Source organism: Poeciliopsis prolifica, unplaced genomic scaffold (genome assembly GCF_027474105.1).
Source record: "Poeciliopsis prolifica strain line A6 unplaced genomic scaffold, Auburn_PproV2 SCAFFOLD014, whole genome shotgun sequence".
NCBI classification, from domain to species: domain Eukaryota; kingdom Metazoa; phylum Chordata; class Actinopteri; order Cyprinodontiformes; family Poeciliidae; genus Poeciliopsis; species Poeciliopsis prolifica.
Genome location: NW_026562389.1, coordinates 1,887,175 through 1,912,555, shown reverse-complemented (window position 1 = coordinate 1,912,555; position 25,381 = coordinate 1,887,175). Strand labels below are relative to the sequence as shown.

At 39.9% G+C, this 25,381-nt stretch overlaps 1 protein-coding gene across 1 annotated transcript in view; it reads left to right on the top strand.

Annotated features, from left to right (window-relative positions):
* The window catches only part of ptch1 (patched 1), a 60,111-nt gene extending 36,385 nt beyond the window's left edge, over positions 1–23,726 (top strand). The window contains exons 15-24 of the mRNA XM_055039845.1: positions 606–915; positions 2,207–2,349; positions 7,144–7,327; positions 9,007–9,287; positions 11,818–11,955; positions 13,028–13,170; positions 17,075–17,174; positions 18,095–18,454; positions 18,531–19,095; positions 20,064–23,726. Of these exons, the coding sequence (XP_054895820.1) occupies positions 606–915; positions 2,207–2,349; positions 7,144–7,327; positions 9,007–9,287; positions 11,818–11,955; positions 13,028–13,170; positions 17,075–17,174; positions 18,095–18,454; positions 18,531–19,094 (2,223 nt within the window). The 3' untranslated portion in view covers position 19,095; positions 20,064–23,726. The remainder of the gene's footprint in view (positions 1–605; positions 916–2,206; positions 2,350–7,143; positions 7,328–9,006; positions 9,288–11,817; positions 11,956–13,027; positions 13,171–17,074; positions 17,175–18,094; positions 18,455–18,530; positions 19,096–20,063) is intronic.
* Positions 23,727–25,381: the final 1,655 nt, after the last annotated feature.

Genomic DNA, 25,381 nt, shown 5'->3' with positions numbered 1-25,381 from the left:
CGATGGGTCTCAGAGGTCCTCTGAACACCGGCTTTCACTTCTTGGCACAGATTTTCAATTAGCTTTTGGGCTGGAGTTTGTTTGTGTCTTTTTGACTTTGAAAAGTCAAAAAAAAAAAAAAAAGACTTTCATGTCACCACTATGCTGCCGTGGCGATGGCAGCATAGTGATGTTCCCATCACCATGTTCACAGTTGTGATCTTGTATTCAGGATGTTGTTCAGTCTTAAGTTCCCGCCACATATGTAGGTAGACCAATAGAACATTCCTCCAAATGTTTCCATATGTTGCCTACAGAATATTTTATTTCTTATAATTTTTTTAAACATTAATTCGTTATGCCATGGCCTGTCAGCTGTGTTTGTTGGTCTTTACGATGCTTAATGGCATTACACTCTGGTAAAATACTTTAAAGGATGTGGATAGTTTTTCAAATAACTGCATTTTGGCTTGCTTTGACCAAAAGATTGTTGATTAAAACACAGGATTTTAGACACTTTAAGATGAAGCATCAGCCTTTTAACATTTGTACTCCTCTTTGGCTCGTAAGACAGAAGATGCAATTATTTGATCAATCCATCCTTGTGTCCATCCCTCTGATTCCAGGTGGTCGTGATTATGCTATTCCTGGGCCTGCTGGGAATCAGTTTATACGGGACCACCCAGGTGCGTGACGGCCTGGAACTGACGGACATCGTGCCCAGAGAGACCAGCGAGTACGACTTCATCGGCGCTCAGTTCAAGTTCTTCTCATTCTACAACATGTACGTGGTGACGCAGCGGGCCAAGTACGCCCATAGCCAACCCCTCTTGCACCAGCTCCACCAGAGATTCCACACCATTCGCTACGTGTTGAAGGAGGACAACGGCCAGCTTCCCCGCATGTGGCTCCACTACTTCAGGGACTGGCTGCAAGGTGAAATTAACCCTGGTTTCTAATCAGGACTCCGGCCAGATGTTAAGCCAACTGCTCTTTGTGTCAGTTTCAGTTAACTCAAAATTTGGTTCCACTACCGTGTCACTGACACTTATGTTCACTTCTCGAGAATAGCAGAGGAATAGCATGGATTTAGTTTCCTGTGAAAAAGATTTGAGATCATCATTTTCTTCTTTGTTTGACATGAATCCAAGCAAACAGGATGTTAGGCTGGAGTTCAAAAGCTAGAGTTTAATCAGCCACATGGAGAAGATGTTAAAGACAATATTTTTATTCTGGGCTTTTAGCATCAACTTGGAAAGTTGATGCTAAAAGTCAAAAGTGAAATCAAGGTTCCTGAGAAATTATAAAAAGGTTTAAATTTGAGTTTATTTTATACCCTTGTCTATTAGTCGGGTCCATCCCTTTGTAAATCATTGTGTTTTGGTTTGTTTGTTGTTTTTCCATGTTCTATTCTTGTACTCAGGTTGGTGTAGAAAAATCTCCCAAAACTTAAATGTAAATTTTTTGCTTTTATACAAATTCTTTATAAGTTTGCTGAAAAAAGACAAACAACCTCAGAAAGGACGGGTTAAATTGTATGGAAGTATAGAATGAAAAATGCATAAGAATCCTAGTGTGGAATAGATTTACTTGACTTTTAATTTGGAGTCGATACAGCATTGGCATGAGAAATACACGAGCATGTAATCTTATTAAAAAAAAAAAGCGGTGGCATCTTGTGGGAGTCTGTATACGAATCGGCTGAAGAACCACACAGAGTGTGTGTGGGGGGTGCTGAGAAAGAGAGAGCCGTGTCTGATATTCCTCTCCGCAATGGTGGGACAAATTGGAGCCAGACAGGCCAAGGAAAGAGACCCAAAACAACATCTCCCACAGACGGACCACAGCATGGGCCTTGAGGGGGAAGCGTAGACAGGAGGGGAGTGATACACATATGGATTAGGGGAGAAGTATAGAAAAGGAGGCATATGTTACTGATATATCCCCTAACGATCACCATGAATTAAAGCCAGCAGATTTCAGGCTTTTGAAGTCTCGCTTTGTGGTTGAAAATGGAGTTATATGAAATCAATGACTCTTGTTGTGGAGGTTAAGGTTAACTTGCAGAGTTGTGTCATGTTCTGTTTTACCGCGTCGGGTCATTACGTGTTCCGTTTTCTTGTGAGCTTGTGCTTTGTCATATAGAGGAAGACGGAAGATAGCAGAGCATGTAACCTCTTAAACATCCTAATCTAACCAATCTGTCTCGACTTGGTTTCCCTGACAGGACTCCAGCAGGCATTTGACAAAGACTGGGAGGCCGGCCGCATCACCGTCAACAGCTACAAGAATGGTTCCGATGATGGCGTTCTGGCTTACAAACTGTTGGTGCAGACGGGACGCAGGGACAAACCCATCAACTTCAACCAGGTATGTGGGGGATTTAAACCTTTCCTGTTCAGTCACTTCACCAAACGAGAAACAATTGCGCCATGTGCGCAATGTCAACATTCTCTGCAAATATGTGATCATCCTATTCAACAGGAACGCCTTTATTTCTTTAACTTCTCAAATAAATTTACTTCTGAATAAAATGGTCATTTATTGAGATGAACCTGTAATCATTTAGATGCTCTCTTAGCTCCTTTCATGCTAACAACAGATATAACAAGGGGCGACACAAAAGCTTATGGAGAGCAACGGGAACAGATTATTGGGAGTCAATATTCTCTTATGGACCACTATATCCTGCAGCTTATGAAAATAAAGTAAGATTCTTTTGGAGCACACAGACTTAGAGTTTAGATTCAGCAGATATTGTTGAGCTGAGTCTTAAACCTAAATATCAGTTTATTACATGATCTATGTAAATAATTCCCAAAGAGACTCAGCTCACTGTTTGTGCATTCATTCGCTGAAATGTTGGTTTGCCTCTGAAAAATAACTCTGCATTTGAATCATGAGATCGGTGATCAGTGAGTCGCTCCCCCCTTGTGTGTTATTAGCTCCTTCTGTTTTCAAAGCTTAGCACACCAGTTGGACAGAGGGGCTGCGTTCTGCTGTCTGGTGGTCTGAGTTTAGCACCCACTGCATTTCATTATTAGTGCTGGCAGAGCAACGATAAGGCCATTACTCTGTTTTTGAGAGGTCCTGCTTATGCAGCACTTGGTTGAGATCTGCACTTCACCTTGACTTGAAAGCTGTTAGAAAAGTATGAAACAAACGATGTTATCATTCCACAATTTCCAGTTCAGTTGTGGAAGCAGCCTTGTCTCCAGTCTGCCGTTGTGAGAGATGTTGTTATCTAACTAGGAGTCAAGTCAACCCAGTGAGTAGCCTGGATCTCAGATGGAGGTCTTGAAAGGAAATTTGCAAAAGATCAAATCAAGTCTCGTATATGTCAACAGAAAGATACCAATGCGCTGATAATGAGAGAGAGTGTGGAGGGAAAATGGGAGGAAATAAGGGGAAAGATTGAGTTCTTGGAGCTGAGGAAATTTGCACAGCTTTAACAAGACAACAGAGGGTTGTATGTGTTTTTAATTTAAAGTTTTTTTAACCACTTTATGAAAACAAAAGAGATGTAGATTCATTGCTGCGTTCTTTGGCAAGAAGAGTGAAAACAGAGATAAGAACCTGAAGAAATATAAAAACAAAATTCTTGGCCAGGACTCCTGCGAACCTCAGACACAAAACAATCCATTTTCTTTTCAACACTGAGCTCATTTTTGTCGAGTCTAATATACACTGCAGCATCCTGTGTAAAAATACAGCAATCAGAACTCTGTGGCAACTTTTGCATCTTTCAGTTTTTGAAAAAAAATTTCACAATAATGATTTTTTTAAAAAATACTATTAACTGGAGTCAACAAAATTCATAACATCTTTTCTGACAGACAGTGGGACTGGATAGAGATATACTGATATCAGTACCCTTAACTTAACTTAAGACTTTCCAACAGAGTGCAAATATTTCCACATCCAGCATATCCTCTAACAGAAGAGGGGCCCACTTTTATAAGAGAGCATCTTCCTGTTATCTGCTGATAGACATGCTCTCTCTTGCTCTCTTACAGCATGAATGGGCCACTGTCTTTTCTCAGCATGTTGAAGACAATATAGTTTCTAAACTGCTTACTCATGTTCAGTAACATCATCCACTCTAAAGAGCGTTGCTTGGAGAATGATCTCGTAGTGTTAAGGTTACAGTGGATGTATTTCTTCTAGCTCACAGAAAGCAAAGGCAGCTCTGGTGTGCAACCTTGTGACACCACTTCCTCTCCCTGTGAGGGAATTGTACTTGTTCTGAGTTGCGAGGGGCCGCCGGCGGAGTTGCCTGTACTTCCATGACAGCTTGAAGACATGCAATTGTCTTCTGGATTGTTAAATTCAATCCAGATCGTCTGGATTTCAGTTCTCACTCCTGCTCCCTCTCTGAGGATTACCTTCACAAACCTGTGCCCTCTGTGCTACTTTCCAGTGTACTCCTTCCTTGAGATGGGACGAAACACTTTTGTACTTGGACCAGCACTGTTATCATATTGCAATAGTTTTTTTTTTCTTTCCTATCTAAAACAGAAGAGGAGATCTTCACCAACTATTTCATTTTTATATGCCACTTTACAGTCCTTTGCAGAGGAACTTTTATCTCTGCTCTCCAATTTATCTTTTTTCCTGGTGATTATTCAGCCCTGTTGTGCTCGGTTTGAAAGCAATGTGACAGAAAGGAGACATTTCACAGAGTGAATCCAGACGAGGGAGAGCAAGCAGACAAAGGAGGAGGTGAAAAGACTGAAAGTCTGAAGAAAAGACAAGGCTAACACTATCAAGAGCTCTTTTCTTTTTAGGGCCGATTGAATCTGTGGCGCCAGGCATTCTGGGTACCCATAGGGGTCAGGAGAACCAAGTGTGAGCAACATTTGTACAGATGTTGTGTTATTTTTATAGCTCTACTCCATTTGCTGGGTGGCATTTCCTTCAGTGTTAACAACCAGGTTAACTGCACACAGACGCGCCCAGGGACTCCGGCCAATTTTTTTTATTGTTACGCTAACTCAAGCAATTTTTCTCTCGCTAACCCCCTCCACCACCACCACAAAATGTGAGGAGGAAAAAAAAAAATCCAAATCCTTTCTTCATATACGTAACCCGGTGAGTCCAACTCGACCCCTGAAAGCTCTCCCAGCCTCTGTGAAAGATAGATTTATGGTTCCTAGAAGGCAGAATGGCGGAATTGTACAGTAATGGTTTTACCTCTCAGGAGGCAGCGATGCTAGGCCACGCTCCTTTGCTTCCCCATATGAGGGCTAAATTAGCAGCCTTAAGTGAGACAGCTATTCATGTACTGAACAACTGTTTAAATGAAATAGCAGATGAAGGTATCACAAAAAGAACCCAACTAAATAAACAAACAGTTTGTATTTCTGATTCATACTGGATGAATGCCAGGTTGTGTAACTCTCCCCTTAGAGAAGCTTAGAGTCGCAATTTTGCATGACGAATTTAAGCATTAACTTTATTTGTTCAATTCTAATGTTCTGCAGACAGAGCAATCATTCAGAGTATAAACTTTATGTTTTTTAGTTTTGCAATGCAAGAAAAATAAATACTTTTGAAAAATACAAAGAAGAAATTTTATGTGCTGTTTTTCAAAGCACTTTTTAAAACTTTGGTAGAAGGACTGGTACCAAGTTATGATGATTTAAAAAGAAGTAGATATTTTAAATATCTACTGCAGTTTTTAGATGTGTCACAGGTACAAAACAATGACTCCTCCTTGTATACATTAGTTCTCCAGAGCCTTAATGACCAAATTATTCTACTCAGGTGTGAAAGTTACAGCTCAGTGGCCCTCCAGCACAGGATTTTGACATTTGTGGCCCAAGCAGTCCAAGCTACAACTTCTTGGTCTGACTAAAAAAGGCAGTATTTCATTCTAACATCCACACATCATCCAAATCCTCACGTTTTATATTTCTGCTGATGCAACTGCACTGGCTCCCAGTTTACTTTAGAACACATTTCAAGATTCTTGTTTTAACATGGAGAGCTCTTCATGGGCAGACACCAGGTTATAGTAGAGCACTACTGCACCCATATATCCCCAGTTCCTTGAGATCAGTGCACACTAATGGTACTAAACTGAAAATAAAGGGAGACAGAGCCTTTTTGTCAGTGGCTCCAAAACTCTGGACCTCCTTTCCTTATGCACTGAGTTAAGCAGACTCTGTGGCTTTCTTTAAAAGCCATTTAAAAACCTATCTTTTTGAATCTGCTTTTGTTTAACAAGTCTTGTAAAACACTTTGTGACCATTAAATCCTGAAAGGTGCTACATAAGTAAGGTTTTACTTATTTACATATGTTGGGGGCTTGTATACACGACAGCCATCATATTCTTAAATACATTTATCAGTTTTGAAAGAAACACTCAAGACAGAAACAAAAAATCTGGCCGGTGTTTGAAGGAATAACCGTGAATATGGACGAGTCGTGTAAAACTGTTTGCAGTAAAATTGACACCTAATTTTCTTTTCACCAATAACTACAAAAGTCCTTCCACATTTATGTCTATAAAGACTCAGTGTTAATTCTTCCTTAGCAGCTCTTGGTATGAGAGGGCTCCAAAGTTACTTTTAGATGTTTATTCAGAGTGGTCAGGACAGATGGCCTGAGGTAGACCAGCCAGTATCTGCTGTATATAAAGGGAGAAGCTGATTCAACATTTTCCATGTTTTAATGTGGCATGATAATTCTGGGAAGCTGTGATCAGAAATACAGGAATTTCCAGAGAAGGCAACCAGTGTTTGACTTGTTGATTTTTTTGGGGGGGTTGGAAACGGAGAGAGAGCGGGGCTAATATTTGCCTCCTGTCTTTGAATGGAGTTTCATTCTCTTGCACTCATCCATGTGTAAAGGGAAACATTTCTGCACTCTGCTCACCTGTAGAATGTTATGGTAAAACATGGTTGGTTTCCACAGAATCGTGGCAAAAACAGCTGCAGCACCACAATCTTTACTAAATGTCAAAATCTTTTTTCTTATTTCTAAAGGATAGTTACATTTCAGACTACAGTTTTCAGCCCAACATAAATGAAAAATAACCTTCAAGTGCGTGTACTTGAAGGTACACGCACGTTAATGAAAGACCTGTCAGCAGACCATATTGTTAAGTGTGTATTAGCAATGGTTTCTGTCATTAATCCATCCCTTTGTGGGTTTCGTAGCTGACTCGACAGAGACTCGTGGATGCAGATGGGATCATCAATCCTGGGGCTTTTTACATCTACCTAACCGCCTGGGTCAGCAACGATCCCGTCGCTTATGCTGCCTCACAAGCCAACATCCGTCCACACCCTCCTGAGTGGCTTCACGACCGGACTGACTCCATGCCTGAGACACGTCTCAGCAGTAAGTCAACACACAGGACAGCCTTGCAGTGCAATGTAGTGGTGTCTCTACACTAGCTTTTGCCTGTTGCTGGTACCATGCTACCATGCGCTGAGTTGTGTTTACCTCTTGTGGTCTGACTTATTGCTTTGTGTCCATCTCTAAGCTCAAAATGAGGTAATAGACTTTGCTGGACCAGAGCAGAGTGTGCACTTGCATGAGCTCAGGTTGCAAAGCTGAGAGCTGGGACACAACTCAGTGTTGTGCCTGTGGTTCAGTGGTATAATCCTGGCTACCCTGGGGCTCTTGCAAGCACACTCACACACACTTTATTAAAACTCAGTGACCCTAATCATGCCACACAACCTGCTCTCATTTCTTTACCACAAACAGACTGAAAATCACATACAACTACAGTATCCTCTTATTTGAGTTTAGGAGAACCCGAGTCTGGATGGAATGAATGTCCAGAGAACCTGTAGGAAGTTTGGGACTGGGATACTGTTATTGCATTAGGTACTATACAGTGTGATCCACCAGTGTAGATTTATGCTGCTAAGTGTTTTGAATTTCTTGCTGCAACTACAATTTCAGGATTTGACCCAGACTCTCAGTTGGGTTTAGTTTTGGATTTTGACTGGGCTATTCCAACCACGAGAACTTGTGGTCTAAACCATGCCATTGTAGCTCTGGCTATATATTTAGTATTTTACTGCTGGACCGTGACTTCTGCTCAGGTTTTCCTCCTGAATTACTATGTATTTAGCTTCACCCTTCTTCCCATCAACTCTGACCATCCTAATCTTGTTCCCACCCCTTGATGCTGCCAATAATATGTGCCACCTCAGGGATAATGTGTGTTTTTGTAAAAACTTCCCCTGAAAAAATGGAAAACCAGTATATTGTTTTCCTACCAATTTACAGTTTAAACAAAAATGTAATTTTGCAGCTACAACATGACAACGTGAAAATGTAGAACGGATGTATCAATACTATTAAAAGGCATTGTATATAGAAATGCCACTGCTGAGTAATCCTTTAAATAAATCCCTTAAAACTGCCATGTGCACCATAGACGTGACAGCATGAATCCGAATAAAAACTGTTTTTCAGCAAGTATGACTTCATTGCCGAGTGACAGGCAGGTATACGTGTTTGTGCATTTATATTATTCTTTATGTGGTGGTGCTGTGTTTAGGGTGTGGTAATGGCAATGATCCTGACATTGTAATTACTGTGAATCAACCTTAGTTCTGACAGTCTGCTGTGTCTGGAACTGATAGGCCCTCATTAGGCAGACTTGGCTTCAGTCTGGCCAGGTTTGAGTCAATGGAGCTCTGTTTAATGCACCTCTACACCCCACCTCCACATAAGCACAAACACACTCACCCACAGATGTAACTACTCCTTGAATGAAGCTGAATTTAGGATAGTTTGACCACAACATGGTATAGATGAATTGTCTTAAATGATCACTGTTGATTTATTAAATAGCTACCAGAGCCTAAACAGGACAGATTTGTATTATCTGCCAAGGTTATTCTTCCCAATGTTGTTTTAGCTGATTTTTCCCCTTAGCACCCAGCAGCATTTGGTTCCCCAAGTTAAAATTTATCCATGTTGTTATAACCAAATTAAAACCAAGATCGGTACATATCCATCGAAAGTAAATGAATCTTACTCACTTCTTCTCCGTTCAGTTCCCGCTGCCGAGCCCATCGAATACGCACAGTTCCCCTTCTACCTCAACGGGCTCCGAGAGACCCCGCAGTTTGTGGAGGCCATCGAGAGCGTGCGAGCAATCTGCAACAACTACAGCCGACAAGACCTGCCCTCCTACCCCAACGGCTACCCTTTCCTCTTCTGGGAGCAGTATGTCAGTCTGCGGCACTGGCTTCTCCTTTCCATCAGTGTTGTACTCGCCTGCACCTTTCTAGTCTGTGCCCTGTTTCTGCTCAACCCGTGGACGGCTGGCATCATAGTAAGTGTAAATAAAAAATAATAATTCAATCAAGTATTGAAGAGAAAAGTTTTTGTCATCTTTTAAAATCTATTTTGCATTTTATATTGGCAGTTACTGTGACTAATGCAGGTAGTTTGCTAAAACAACATTGCCTAAATGAGTTGGAAATATGTCTTAACATATAGAAAATTCTATTTCCCTGTTCAATAGCCTCTCACATTGCTATGCTTTCTCTGACTTCATTTTTTCGCACCTAACCGATTCTGAGAATTGGACTTTGACTGGGCTGTTGCAAACCGATTCTGAGAATTGGACCCTTTGAGTCCTGTGCTCTGAATAGTAACTTCCACACCGAAGACCATTGTTGGTGCTACAGCAGCTTTTCATCACTTAGACAATGGCCAGTCAGGAAGGATCAATTAAGCTGAAAATCTTCCAATTCCCAGTGCAAATCTAATCTAATCTTGTTTTTTTTTTTTTTTTTTTTTTTTGATAAGCAAAAAAAAAAAAAAACCATTCTGAAAATAAAACTGCTTTGAAAGCTTGACGATAAAAAAGTTTCAAAAAGAAGAGATGCTGTGTGATATCATAGGCCCCTCACCAGTGTTTATCTTGTGCTGTTTTGTTGGGCCACTGTGTTTAGTCTAGTCTGACACTCCCAGACATCAATGCTGAAATAAATGTTGAAAGAACTCTAAGTTTCTCCAGCAGCTAGTTTCCACTCTGATCCTCATAAAAAGTTGTCTTTGTCCTGTGTTTTCCATCCTCTGCGCTTCTCTTTTACTAATTGTCTCACCCATGAAGTTTCCATGGACCCAGGAAAGCAAATAGGGTGCATTTATATAATGTATAATTCATAAAAGTCCAGGTACTTAATTCACACAGAAACACACATACTGATCACTCTGGTTATTCTCTCTGCTGTGTTGTACTTTACAACAGGCAGTTCCTGAGGCATTAAAATAAGGTAGGAGGGGGATTCACAGTCATGTGTCAGGCTTTACCAGCAACATTAAAAGGTTTGTTACAGAGAGGCATCAAGAAACAAACAACTAGCTCTACAAGCTTATAGCCATTTGATTAACACTACATTGTCTCCATATACAGATTATAGGTGATCAACTTCATGTTGGTGTTATAATAATTATCAAATATGATTTGCATTCTGTATTTCCATTTCATTTTGCATTTCCTCAGGCATTTAGACAAAGAATCCAAGCTTTTGATACTTTTGTTTTAGTTTATATAACAAACTGCAGAAATCAGTTCATTCTTAAGATTCAAAATGAGACCTAATGAGGTAATGTTTTCTTAGTTTTTCGTCCACTTGTTAGAAAATTTCCTTAATGGAAATACATCTTAGACCATGACACAGCCACAACAATTACCTCTAGTGGACACCCGTGCACAGAGTTCCGTCCCCTGTCCACACTGGGCCTCTTCAAAGGATTTAGGTCTCAAGTAACCTGACACCTGTCAGCTGATAATGGTATTTACCCTCAGCTAGTGTCCTGTCCTGCTTTGCCCGGGAAAATCCACTCTCCACACAGAGTTGCACACATTTTGCTCACATCCTGATGTCTCGCTGCCTGCTGAGTACAGTCAGAGTTTAGACCAACTGTTAATTTGGGTGGGTGTGGATGTTTGATTTTCTCCATGTGTTCTCCACCCACCAATTCATCCTTCCATTGCAAAGACATCTGTGATAAATTCATAGTAATCCTTAAATGTAGATGTTCTCAGCAATGTGTATATTTGAGTGTGTTCATTTACTGAACTCCAACATGAAATATTTGTAAAATCACAAAGCTCGTGTCTGAAGTGATGATGTACTGTACATTTAGTTTTATGACTTAGTAAGTTGAGTAAAATTTCTTCTTACACTTTCAGTATTATAACTGTGTCCTTGTTGCGTTTGTCATAAAAAAAACAAAACAAAATAAACAGATTTAGAGCTAAGTTGCTTAGGAAAATTGCACTGTAACGCTGTTTGGGAGCACATTGCACTTTAATGCACAAGGGCAGAGGTCCCCAAAGTCGGACCTTGAGGGCCGGCATCCTGCATGTTTCAGTTCTCTCCCTGGTTTAACGCACCTGGATCTAATGATGACTCGTTAGAGGCCTAAGAACGTTGACTTTCTGAAAAGGTTGTCACTACCACCAAGGAGAGAACTTAAACATGCAGGATGCCGGCCCTCGAGGGCCGACTTTGGGGACCCCTGCACTGGGGCATAAGTTATTTCTCCCAATTTGTGTCGTACCAAGAGAATGAATGTGATGTCTTTTGGGATTGTTCTGTTTCTTGTATTTCTGATGCTTCCTGCGAACCAGTTTCCCCTTGTGATATGTATAAGACTGAACAGTTTCCAGACCATCCAGCTCACAATTCTTCATTTTATTTTTGAGATACTGATGTATTGTTGTATGCTACTTCAGCACATATGAGCTGTATTTTGGACAAGATAAGAATTTGTTCTTTTTTTTTTCCCCCGAACTGCATGTTGACTTGTCTCTTTTTAAGTAAACCCAAGCTCTTTTTCATCTTCAGGTGCTTGTGCTCTCTCTCATGACTGTGGAGCTTTTTGGCTTCATGGGACTGATGGCGATCAAGCTGAGCGCTGTCCCTGTGGTCATTCTCATTGCCTCGGTGGGCATTGGAGTGGAGTTTACAGTCCATGTAGCTCTGGTAGGCCAATGAAAGCATACTCTTTTCAACACCAGTTCTGCTGTGCTTCTGTTTTGCTTTTTGTGACACTTTGGTTTTTGGAGAAAAGTGCTGTCCAAACTAACACGGCATGATGCAAAAAAGTTGTTCCTTCCTGAACCTCATAACTGGTTGTGCCACAGCATCTAGTGTCTATTTATAATTTTAAATATATTTGAACAGTGACAAGATGTGAAACAGTGTTATATTTAAAATAAACTATAGTCCTATCTATAGGCATCTTAGTCAAAGACTAAAAGCTCCCACATACTTCATCTGAAGTCCCAAAATCAACTTTCATTAACATAGAGGTGTGACAAAACTTGCGTCAAAGTTGACACAAGTCTTAAGTCAACCTATTTTGACAGAGTTGTGGTGGGAAATTATGTACATTTGTCCATAATTCTAACCTGTAGTTTTGAGCCGTTCTTGTAAAAGCACTAATTCTAATTGTTTGATTACTGACTATTTCAAATCTGGGGTCCTTTAAGTGAGAGATGATTGTCCAACGGATGTTATGTTTTCTACTAAATTGGAATGTCTTTTCACAGTTCTTATTATTATTACTCCTTTTATGGGTTGGCTTTGAAATTATTTCACTAATCACCCCTGAGATAAGGTTGTCAACACCTTAAAAAGTTAATTTTATGAAAGACAAATACATAAATCTGTCAAAGTTCAGAGTTCTTACAGTTTTAAAAAGTTCTCTAATATAATTACTCAGTTTAATTTGGGAATACAAACCAGATAATGAAAATGATCTACTTTTTTGGATTCTCTTAGAGCAATTTTGACAGTGCAGACACATCTGTGAAGGATCACCAATATTTTATGTTTTCTCCTTTTACGAGTAATGGCTCTCACTGTGTATTGCTGTTTTATTTATTCATGTTATTATCATCATGGTCATGAAAACAAAGCAAAATCAAAATAAATGTCACTGCAGTGTAAATTATAGACAATACTTGATGTTTAAAGAGATGTGCCTTATTTACATAACCCTACCCCAAAAAGAATAAAAAAGATTTGAACTGTGTGTTTGTCTGTATTTTAGGCATTCCTGACAGCTATAGGGGATCGTCACAAACGGGCAGTGCTGGCACTGGAACACATGTTTGCTCCCGTGCTGGACGGCGCCTTCTCCACTTTACTGGGTGTCTTAATGCTCGCAGGCTCTGAGTTCGACTTTATCGTCAGGTGAGTACAACAAGACTTTGTCATAGGATTGCACTTAAAGGTTATCATATGGCAGCTGTGTGGCGTCCATAGTCTGTTGAGACCATGTCTAAACCTGCATTTTGCAGGAATGTCCCTGAGCCACCATTCATGCATGAAGGCCTCTCTCTTTCTGCATCTTCCTCCATCAGTCTTTTTGTTTTACACCCCTATATCTGCACCGCATGCTCTATTTCTAAAAAACATAAATTCTTCCTAGCATGAGATGTCCAGTGTTTAAAGAGGATCTCCCTAAAATATTGCAGACAATGTTTTCATCGCCATCCTTCTCCATGACCATGTTCAGTATTTTCTTGTGTTGAAACAATTGAAAGATGGACATTAAGTTCAGATGAAAGTAATACGAACAGATAAAGCTTCAATTTTTATTGTTTTTTGGGGTAACAAGGGGGATGACTGTAGAGAAGGATATTAAAATAAACTATAACTATTGAGTCTCTCTACTTGACGCCGGGTTTTAATCATTCTGTACGTTCCTCTCTGGACTATTGTAGGAATTTTCCTCGACGCAAATAGGCTCAATGCATGCATTCTTCTTTGCACTTAACTGTATAAATTTGCTGACCTGTTCCTTTAAGAACTGGGCGCAGTGAACTCCATCTGATCTGCAATTACACAAACTGTGCTCATGTATGTACATGCCAACAGTTACACACAGTCCCTACATATAGACACACACATACACACACCGTCATGCTCCCTGACCCTGTAATCATTGGGGTCAATGATGGCATGCCTGCACGTCCACACATACACACACGTATCCAAACACAAACTCTGGAGGCCAATGGACCTTCGCTCCTCACCTCCAGCGGTGTGCTGCGCCTCTGGCTTCTGCCTCGGTCTGGGAGCCTCCATTTTAAGGTCCTGCTGTTGTCAGAGCAAACAAAGCTGCGCCCCAAGACGGTGCAATAACAACAGGGCCCGGCTCGTATTTTTCTGCATGCGCTGAAAGAAATGTTTCCCTGGCTTTCTCTGTCAGCCCTGTGAATGTTTTCACTCTAAACAGTCCAACGGGACTCGTTGCCCGGTATGTGGGCTGCATGCATCTGTATGTACAGTAAATGTAATTCAAGCAATGACATAGCATTTATCAGTGCTGGTGTTTTAGATTGATTTACACGAATGGTTTTGATGTGTACTAAAAGTGCAAGATGGATGCTTTGAAGCTGTAAAAGTGTATGTGTGTGGTCGGTAAGTGGAATCAAGGCATAATAAATCAGAAAAGGTTTTCTACCTCATACTTGCTCTTGGGACACTCATAGGTTAACTAATTGGACAAGAATTTGAATGAACTAATCCATCCAACATCCTGTTTTAGTAAAATAAATCATAGTAGCAAGACCCTTACTTGACACATCTTATTTATTGTTTTTATGTAATTCATTTTAATTGCTTGTTTTTCATTTTTATAAGCCAAAAATTACATCAAATGTTTAATCATTTGGACCTTTCCGTCCCAATTAATTTCAAGCTAAAGGTTTGCAAACAGTATGTTCAAGCTACAAGGCTTAATGTGGTCCTGATGCTGTCATGAACAATCTGGAATCTGATCTGAGTTCTTTTTTCCAGGCCCAAATTAGTATGAAAAGTATTTTAATGCCATACTTCATTACCTATTCTACTGTGTAAATGTTTCCTTTCCTCTGTCCTTGCATTCTGTATTGTGTCCATTATTCCTATTTCCTTTTTTCATGATGTCTTTCTTTTTCTTTTTCCTTCTGTTTTTTCTGCCCTTTTTCCTTCTGTCGTACTGCCATTCATTGTCTTTCTTCTGGCCTTGATTTCTTTGTGGTGTCCTATCTGTTATACTGGTGACTTTCCTTATTTCCCTGGGCCCTTACTCCATTCCTTTATTTCTTTTCTTCAGTTCTTTCTTATGTCTGCCTTAAGATTCTTGGGCCCTTCCTTGTGTTTGCAGCCTGTCTCCTATCCTTCTTTCCTTATTTGTGTTCTTTCATCTTTACTTCCTTGTGTGATTCGTTCTTTTCTTGTTTCCTTTCTCCTACCTTCCCATCTTGCCTCATCCATCCATCCATTTTCTATACCTGCTTTTCTCATACAGGTGATAGTCGGATAGGTTGCCAGTCCATCACAAGGCCCCTCTGGCCTCATGACTTTCCTTACCATCTTTCATTCTAAGTGAACTGCAGTCCATGTATCGACCACTCTTCCTTTGTTTCTCCTTTTTTCTTCTCTCTTTCTTCCTTGTGTCTTTGTTGTGTTCTACATACATGTCTTTCTTTCATGTGTCCTTAAGTCTGTCTGTCCTTCCTTCCTCCCTTATAATTTTTTTTTTGATGGTGCCATGTGTAAAAATATCTTCCTTAAATTCACAGTGAATGTTTGTTTCTTATAATTTGAAATGACTGAGAAATCTGGAAAAAGGAGTCAAAAAAAGTATGGGATATCTGTATGAAAAATGAGTAACCTTACTTTTATAACAAAAGTCAATGCAGTGCATACAACCAGGACATGAAAAACCCATCAGGTTCTTCTCTCTGCATTAATTAAAATAGATTCAAAATACAATCCTACCACATATGATAAATGTAGAGCAAATATTCTAACTGGATAGCTATGCAATGCAAATTTTATTGAAATAGTCCTGATGAACTAAACAAAGGATTGATCTCATTGCAGCCTTCACTTAAGAGTTGGCAGCCCTGTCTAAACTACAAAGACTATTGTAGCAAAACACTACAGTATCATCTGTATTGCACACAAACAATTGAGAACCTCAAATGATCCAGCCTCACTCAAAAGTCAGAAATTGCACAGACAGGCCAGCTGCTGTGTATCTGGGTGTCCTGACAGTGTCTGTTCACATGGCTAGCGCCAAGGAGAGCTATTTCTCATGTAGGTGACTTCATTTGAGGGTGAGATTCAGAGCAGAGAGTGTGGGGTCTTACCTGATACATACAGATTTAATTAGATGGAGGGGATTGTGGAGTGGTCGCAAATTTCACAGAAGCTTAGCTTGGAAGGAAGGAGTGAAGAAGATGGAGAGAAAAATAAAAAAATTGAGGGAGGAAAGAGGCCAGGGAAGGGTGGTGCTCTCAGGGTTTCCTTCTTTTCGTCCCTAGACTAAATTGTTTAAATTCTATACCCTTCACTTCATTTGTTTGCCCCTCTCTCTTTTTTAAACCAGAGAGGAAAGAGAGGCCCCTGTCCTTTTGTACCCCCCCTCACTTTATACCCCAATGTCCTCCCTCTTCAACCTCCTTTACCCCTCCGTTCACATTCCACTCTGCTTTGTTTTCCCCATGTTTGCTTATACACTGCACACCCAAGAGAGAGTGCCCTCACCCCAATAACCCTTCCTCCCCCTCTTCTTTTTTCCCCCCTTTTATTCCTGTGCCTTTGAATTAACCAGCTCTCGCTAATTATGCTTCCCCTTTCCTTTCTTTCTGTGGCTTCTTTAAGACTAACCCTCTTTGGCAGGACTTAGACACACACAAGGTACCTTTCTGTTCTGCTCCTCAGAACCACAGTGCACGCATCAGCGATCTGTGGGGGGTTTGTACATGTGTGTTTTGTTTGGGGAGTGGCTGGTGTCAGTGTGGAAGTATTATTTTGGGCATGTGTGGCGAATGAACCTGCGCATTTCTCTCCAGATGTAAACATCTGTGGTCTTTGGGTGTATTTTCTTTGTTTCCTCATGTCTGTCTTTGTTAGTCTAAGCAACCCTATACCCATGCTTTTGGCAATGTCATCCACTTTGTTCCATGTTTATTTTATTGTATTTTTAGAAAATGTTTTGAACAGGCAAATAAATAGTAAATGCTGTTTTTCAGCCTTTGCAATAGGTTGGCATTTTATTTACTCCTTTTAATCCTTTTCATACATTTGTTTTGTTTTGCAGGTATTTCTTTGCAGTGTTAGCCATCCTGACAGTTCTTGGAGTGCTGAATGGATTGGTCCTTCTCCCAGTATTATTGTCATACTTTGGACCTTATCCAGAGGTACGATATACAAAAATGAAACCTCAACCAGAATGCAGTCTTAATAAACCAGGACCACCAGGGTCGCTAAGTCAGTGACTTAGTCCTCAAGCATACCAAAACATTTTTTTTAAAATTGAAATAGTTTGTTCCAAAATGGCTATGTCCCAATGCACAAAGCAAGGTTCTTTAAGAAAGTTTGTTGTGGAAGAAATTGACTGACATGAGGTCTTCGAAAGAAGGCATTTGGGCTAAATTAGAGCTATACTGTGAGCCAGGCCTTTTTGTCCAACGTCAATGTCTGACCTCAAAAATGTGATTCTGGAAAAAATTGTTAAAAATATTCCTCTGAGACTTTTATTAAGGAAATCCTTATTAAATGAGTTACGGTTGCAAAAGTGTGGGCCGACTCTCTATTAAATGCTATGGATTAAGAATGGGTAAGATTCTCTGTTCATTTATGAACTGAAGGGTTTGAAGTCAGTCCTCCCCATTGTGACTGTGTGAACCAAACAAGTTAGTTTATTCTTTAGTAATTAAATTGTTCCAATACTATGCCAAGATCCGATTACCATGACAATTTTTTCTTTGTTGGTTAGTTGGTTCCTCTCAAGTGTTAAGGGCTTTTTTAAATGTGATTGAGTGCTTTCAGCCAATTTGTTTGTATCCTCCTCCTTATTTGGAGGTTATAATGGTAGATCACAATACCTCACAATTTTAACCTTGCCTGATGAAGTTATATGCAAGCATCGATGGATGATGTATGACAGAAACGACTTAATATTTATGAGAAATATTGTGAAATCTTGTGCTGAGATCTTTATACCTCTTCTAAAACCTATTAAGAGTAGAGTCTTTATTGAACATTACAATTGTGATTTTGTCAATAGAAAGTGACTTACAGATGTCCAAAAACTGATTGTCTTCCTCTCATTGGTCAGGTTTCACCCACTGATGGCCGAAGTCGGTTACCCACTCCCTGCCCAGAGGCCCCTCCTCGAGTAGTCCATTTCTCAGTCCGTCCACACCAAACCTCTGGACCTGTCACGAACTCTGGTGCAGCCACAGACTCGTCAGACTCGGAGTACAGCTCGAATGCCACAGTATCCGGAATAAGCCAAGAGGTGCAGAACTACAACCTGTACCCTCAAAGAGGACAAACTCAACCAGAGGAGCAGCACCACCACCTCCGGACCAGCAGGGGCAGAGTGGCCCGACCAGAGGAGGAAAGGAGAGTGGGGTCAGGACAACGGTATTCACCGAGACAACAGCCTGACCCCCCAGCCTATACTGTGTCTTCGGTAGGGAACTATCACAAATGGATTTTAATTTCCATGTGTCAGATTTAAAAGAGTATCTTATTATGGTTCTCTACAGTTTGTTCCCTCTCAGGGTAGTGACTCTGGTCTCCAGCATGGCAACACTCAGCGAAACTGCACCAGGGACCCCAGGGACCAGCAGCACTGGCAGGCCTCGCCCCCGGCCCAACCGCGCACGGACGCTTTTGAAACTGCAACTGAGGCTGGGGGCCATCACAGCTCTCGCAGTTACAGAGAACACTCAGCAGGCCACAGCAGCCATTCTTCCCACAACTCACAGCCTTATCATCACCAACAGCATCATCACCACCTCCCGCACCAACACACCAACAACGCTCCTTTTTGTCAGCCCATCACCACAGTAACGGCATCGGCCTCGGTCACTGTAGCCGTTCACCCTGTGCCATTCTCCGCCCAAGGTCCAGCTTCCTCCTTCCCAGAATACACGGGAACAAACAGTTACTACCCATCGGGGCCAGAGGAGACAGAATCGGCTTTCCAAGACCCCCACGTGCCTTTGTACACCCACACAGGGGGTAGGGAGGCAAAGGTGGAATCTGTGGAGCTTCAGGATTTGGAATTAGAGGCAGCTGACAGGAACCATGGCCAACAGGCTAGCTGAGGTGATGCTTCGGTTCCTTTAGCAGATTCATTGGTAGATTTTTTCATAGACATAACTGGCTTAATCATGGACAATGCATAAAACAATAATACTTGTAGTGCACAGAGAAATCGACAAGTCATCAGAATCCGTTTAATTCTATATCTTAGTGCTACTAAGTTGAATTAACAACAAAATTATTTAGTGTGGAAGTTGTTACTGAAGGAAGGAGATTTAAATGTATAATGTCTGCATCAAATCATCAAATTAAAGTACTTATTGAGCAAGATTCTGAAATATAATTTGTTTATTGGCCCTTTAGGTGTTAGGTGACTGCTAACTTTTTGATTCAGTCCTTGGAAAAGGTTTAAAAGGCTCAATTTTTAAAACTAATGAATAAAAAAAAACATTATTCATTATAATAAGAAGAGCAAAACTTAAAAGTTAAAAAGAACACACACATCTATATCAGAATAATAGTTTAAAAGGTGTAAAAGTGCTAAGTGAACCGATATACATCAGTGGGAGTTCAAAAACAATTCAAATTTGTGGAGCTTTAAATTAAGAAAAGATTATCTTGAAGATAGGGTGCGGTAATTATGCATGTTGATAAATTACCATACAAATGAAAACATCTCCTTGTTCTAAGATTGGATTTTTACTAATTACCTCTGAAATAAGCTCTTTTTTTAAACCAAGCACAAAAAAAAGCTTTTAGTAAAAAACATGATCTTTTCATTTGAAATTGTTTGTTATAGTTTTAGAGATTTTTTTAAATATGAGCTTCAAATGACTGATTCAAAAAAAGGTCAATTTATTTTGTTTTTGAGCAGCTGGTCACCAATTGGAAACTGATCTAGATGAAAATCATCTTGATTACGATCACCAGCCTATTTCTCTGTGCATCTCCAACAATAAAATAACTCACTTGGTGTCTGAATGTAAAATGTCTGACCATTCATCTTAATGCACATGCTGTCTTTTTTCCAGATCTGGGGAAGAGAAGCACTATGGCCAAAGATGGACTCCCCTGTCTTGCTAAGCAGTTGAGCAGCTTGGCACAACCCCACCTCTGACCCCATGTAGCGTAAAAGCTCGCCAGTGTTGCCATAATGGTGCTCAATGTTACTGTAACACAGTGGACTCTTGTTTTAGATGTTTCTATCTATATTTAAAAGATGTATACATATGTAAATATAAACAAATAGTTGGTATAATTTTTAGGAGCTGTACAACTCCTACTTGTTAATAGACTGGGGCTGTATATGTTGTAGGTGTGTGTGTGTATGCGTGAATGAATGTGTGTGTATTTTGATTACTGTTCACTTCTCTGTGGATCTGTGCCAATAGGAAGCTCAATGTAGGACAAACATGCCTGTCAGCATTCACAGTTGCTGCTCAGAACTTTTTTTTTTTAATTTTTTATACTAATGTACATTTTTAACACTATGCAAATGTCTCTTCAAACAGAACCAGTGATCTGTCAAGGTATATGAGTGGGTGTGCGTGCGTGGATGTGTCTGTGTGTCAGGTTGTGTAATGTGAAACGGCTCCATTCACCAGATGTATCCTCAGTTCAGACTAACATTTACACTCATTTAAAACATGAGCGAAACTGTTAGAATCATCCAACAAAGCTATGGTATATCTGTTTGTGTGTGTTTTTATTATTGTATAAAGGTACGCTTGTAAAACTATTAATTTTTTATCACAAACCTGTGGTAGATATGAAAGAATTACTGTTTTAACTTGACACGCTATGCGTGCTATTTAAAATGAGTTGGTATGAAGACATTTTAAGATTTTTTAAATTTTTTTTAATTTTTTTTATTTTAGTTACGGCCTTGAAACCTGTTTCTGCACTCAGCTATGTATCACTGTCTGTTAGGCTGGTTGTATTTTACTGTAAGAGGTTTTGTGATGTTAAACAACCCTGGCAGGCTCAAACAGGTTCTGAGCAGCCTCAGAACCCACCTCAGAAATTAACTCTTACCTTTTACAGGGACCTTCACGTTACTGATTCTGGAACAGGGTCAAAAAACAAGGTGCTACCTCTGCACCTTATAAAGTGGCTTTGTCTTGTGGATAAGCTAAAGCTCAAACTATAATACTGTATGACCCAACTCAAAATGGCACTTGACTGCGTTTCATTCACAGGAATATATCTCGCTTGAAGTAGCTCTTTCTGTCCATCCAATAAGCTAGACCATGCAGCCTTCGAAGGGCTCAGACCAATAAGGCCTCATATTTTGCTGTGTGCGTTTGTGTGTGTAGTGGTTTTTTCACAACTCCTGTCCTCTGCCCTTTATTTTATGGCAATAAAATAAAGGGGGGCCTCATAGTTTGGCCACAGCTGTCCCCACTGACCTCCGCTCTTAAAAATCCACAACATAAGGCCATGACACTAATTGGACGTCTCCACTCAGCTGCTAAATTGCACAACCCTGAGCCTTATGGGGGTGGAAGGTGGAAGAGGAAGAACCGGGTCAGTTTTTTTGTACCCCACCTTCAGCAGATATGGCCTGCTGGTGTCAGTGCCAGCAGGCGTACCTGTACACTTCTTGGGCCCCTTTGGTCTCCTTCCACAACAACCTTTTCTTACACTCCAACTCATTCTCGAACATGCGTAGGTTTTTTTTTTTCTCCTGTTCACTGAGCTGTGGTGGTTCTCAAAACCCTACACACCTCTGTTGAAATATCAGGTTTTCGTGATGTAAAAATATTGGTCATGATAAATGTTTCAGAACCTTTTCCTCATTCATTGTGACATTTCAACTAATAAAGAATCTAATCTGTATCTAGGGAAATAGCACTCCAACAACCTGGTTGTATAAACAAACACTTCATTTTTAGTACTTAGTCTTCATTGGCAGGAGTCTGGAACCATCCCTACATCTCAACCTGGTAATTGTAGAGCACTCTGCTTGACAAAAGTTCCCCAAATTTATCACAATAAGCAGACATTTTCTCCCTGTTCAGATGATCCCACAGATTTTCTGTCAGATTTAGTTCTGAACTATAGGGAGGCAATTCCACTTCTTTAATTTTCCTCTTATAAAATAAAATCATTCTGTCACTGATTCAAATATGTGTGTAGACTCCATAAAACAAAATAAAATTCACTCATATTTTCATTAGTTTTGGAGAAATTAACAGTTACTGTAAATTTCCAGCTGTGCCATATTTTCTCCAGCTATTGCTATAGTGTGCTCTGGTGCCTAGTTAATGCTGTGGGAATTGTTTATAGCCTTTCCCTGAGTGATACCTTTCAATGTTGAGAAAATTGTATTTGTCTGTTACCTCCCCTGTGCAAACTACAGCTTGAGCTAAAGTTAGCAAATGAACAGGCAATCCTTATAGGAGCTCCAAAATGTAACTTTGTGTAAATACTGTAATTTAAGGGAAGTGAAATGTGAAAACAAACTAAATATTAAAACTGCATTAAAGGAAGTATTAATTTAAGAATGTTCACACTTTTACAAACAAGTTGGTGCAGCTTTGAATTTTTTATTTAAAGAAAATTTTTGTTCACTTTAGTTGCAAATTTATGTGTGCAATTTTAAATAAGGAGACCATTTTGAAAGGATTTATTAGTCTCACTTTTTTACATCACAAAAAGTGGGTATTTTAATGGGGTGTGTACTATTTGAGAGCCACTGTACATCAGCTGCTTGCCTGAAATGGGTTACTTTCTTTGTTGTTTTAGTTTTGTTTTTTTTGTTTTTTCTCCCATTTGTCACATTGGCAGCAGCGGAGAGAATCATAGCTGGCAACTATTTTATTCATTTCTCTGTTTGTACTTTGTTCAATTTCTATATTTATATTTTTGTAATATAAAAATATGATGTTTTTTATTGTTAAAATGCCAGTGGATAACAAAATGCAGGGATTTTATGTCTATTGAAAAAAACACTATTACAGTAATGTTTTTTACATTAATGGAGTTGATCTGTATAAAGTGCTTACTAATGTTAAATAGGAAGAGAAGAGTATATAACGTTTTGTTTTGTACACAACAGATCTCATCATAGCTCTTAGAGGATTTTAAAAGGAAAAAAATCAGACTTTTTCAGACTGCCATTTTTTTTTTTTTTTTTTTTGGGTTTTTTTTTGGGTCACTGTTGGCATGGATTTATGCTGTTTTCAGTTACAAAGATAAATGTATGCCATATAATTTATTTATATGAAAATTTATTTTTGTAGTGTACATAGTAGTTGTCAAGGTATTTGACAGAAGTATATTTCGAAAGAGTTTATATGTAATGATATACCATAAGAAAGAAAGGAAAAAAAGAGAGAAAAAGCCTTAAGGTGCACACTTTCATTGCTAACTGTTGTGTGAGACAACATGGCCGCCTCCCCTTCAGTATTATGTTCCGATCCTTGGAGAGAGACAGCTGTTTCTATGGGTTTATCAGAAGCTAGCCATGAAAGTAGGAATTTTGTACTAGCTCTCTAAATATTAATGTTCAAACACTGATAGAATTCTAACAAATTAAAATATAACTTATTTGCCTCTTTTGTTCATAACTTTAATAAATGGAAATTTAAAAAGAAAGCTTTGGTCTTACTGTTGCTTCATGAACACCCCCTCTAACCCCTTCTTACTACCTCTATCCTCTTTCTTGACATCTGGTCTCCTGCCCCTGCAGCCCTCCCTCAAAGCCCACCCAGCTCCGCCCCTGCAGCTCCCTCCTCCACTCCCTGTTCTGTATGATTTTGATTGACAGCTTTATAGACTGCAAGGAAATTGGTTGTAGTTACAATACAGCTGGCCTGTTCAGAGTAATGAAAAAGGGCATGTGGTCCTGAGCTCACTCCACTGATGGTGGAGCAAGGAGGGCTTTGTCAGCTGCATGGGTGGCAAAGAAGAGGTTTTGGTTTTGAAGCCTTAGCTGAATTTCAACAAAGCGTCATGATCAAGACAAAAGTATGCAATAGATTTTGAAACGTGCTTGCATGGGGAAAATTGCTGACCCTGGATCAGCTGTGAGAGGAAAGCAGTAGGCATGTAATTATCTTTTAAAGCCAATAAAAACACCAAATTCTGCTTGCTGTCTTGGAAACGACTGCACATGTTTGCAGACCTCAGCACTCGGATGTTGTGCATCATGTTTTGATCTTCTCTAACTAGACTTGACTTTTTTATGCTGTGGTTTTATGAGAGCGCGGAGCTAAGGTAGAAGACAAATACAGAGTTTGTCGTGTAGAAGTAAGGATACAAATACAGACAGCTGTGAATAATACAGAGCAGAAGGAGAGTTAAATGCTGCTTCCCCCCCCTAGTATCTATAGAGCCTTTCCAAAGTATTCCTAATCCGTGAAGTTTCCCATATTTTGTCATATTTTTGCCATTTCAAGCCATATCTCAAACTGTATTGTATTTTATTGGGATTTAGATAGACCAATTCAAAGTAGTGCATGTTTGTAAAGTGGATGCTAAAATGTTTCATGTGCTATGAATTTGTGGTCATCCTCAGAAGTCAGTAGTTTATAGAGCCACCTTTTGTTGCAATTACAGCTGCAGGTCTTTCAGGATATACCTCTACTAGCTTTAGATATGGAATTGATTTCCCATCATCTTCCTGCAAAATAGCTTATGTTCAGTCAGATGTGGCAGAGAGCCTACAGAGACATCAGTGCTCTAGTCTTTCCACAGCTTCTCAGGTGGATTTAGGTCTGGACTTTGACTAAACCATTCCGCTGTCTGTCTGGCTGTATGCTGAGGGTAGTCCTGTTTGAAGGTGGACCTCAACCACAGTCCCAAGTTTTTCTCCGAACTCTAATATGTTTTCTACAGGATTTTTTCTGTATTTAATTGAACTCCATTTACTTTGGCCAACTTCCTTGCCTCTGCAGAAAAAAAAAACACCTCCCCACAGCATGGTGATGCCACCTCCATGATTTTCCATTGCAATAGTGACGTCAGGTTGCTGTAATCACGTAGCATTTTCCCTAGCGGCTAATTTTGTGTTGGTCTGTTACATAAAATCTCAACATTTTGACATTGGACATATTTTTCTAAAAGTACAAGGCATCCAAAAAATGAATGTGCCCACCCAAAGCTTGCTTCTAAGGGACATGGTTCATTGAGTTGCAATGTTGTTAAGATTTCTTTCACCAGAACTCCCCTCATCTGTTCAAGGACCCCAGGTCACCAAACCAAGACACCCCCCTCCAAATGGTCCTGCCTTACCCTTTAACCCCCCCTTACCTCTTGTTTCCTCACAAACACATCTGCACACGCATACACACTCTCTTAAACTCCCCTCCCATTCTGAAGAGTGCTTCACTGAGGCTAACAAGCT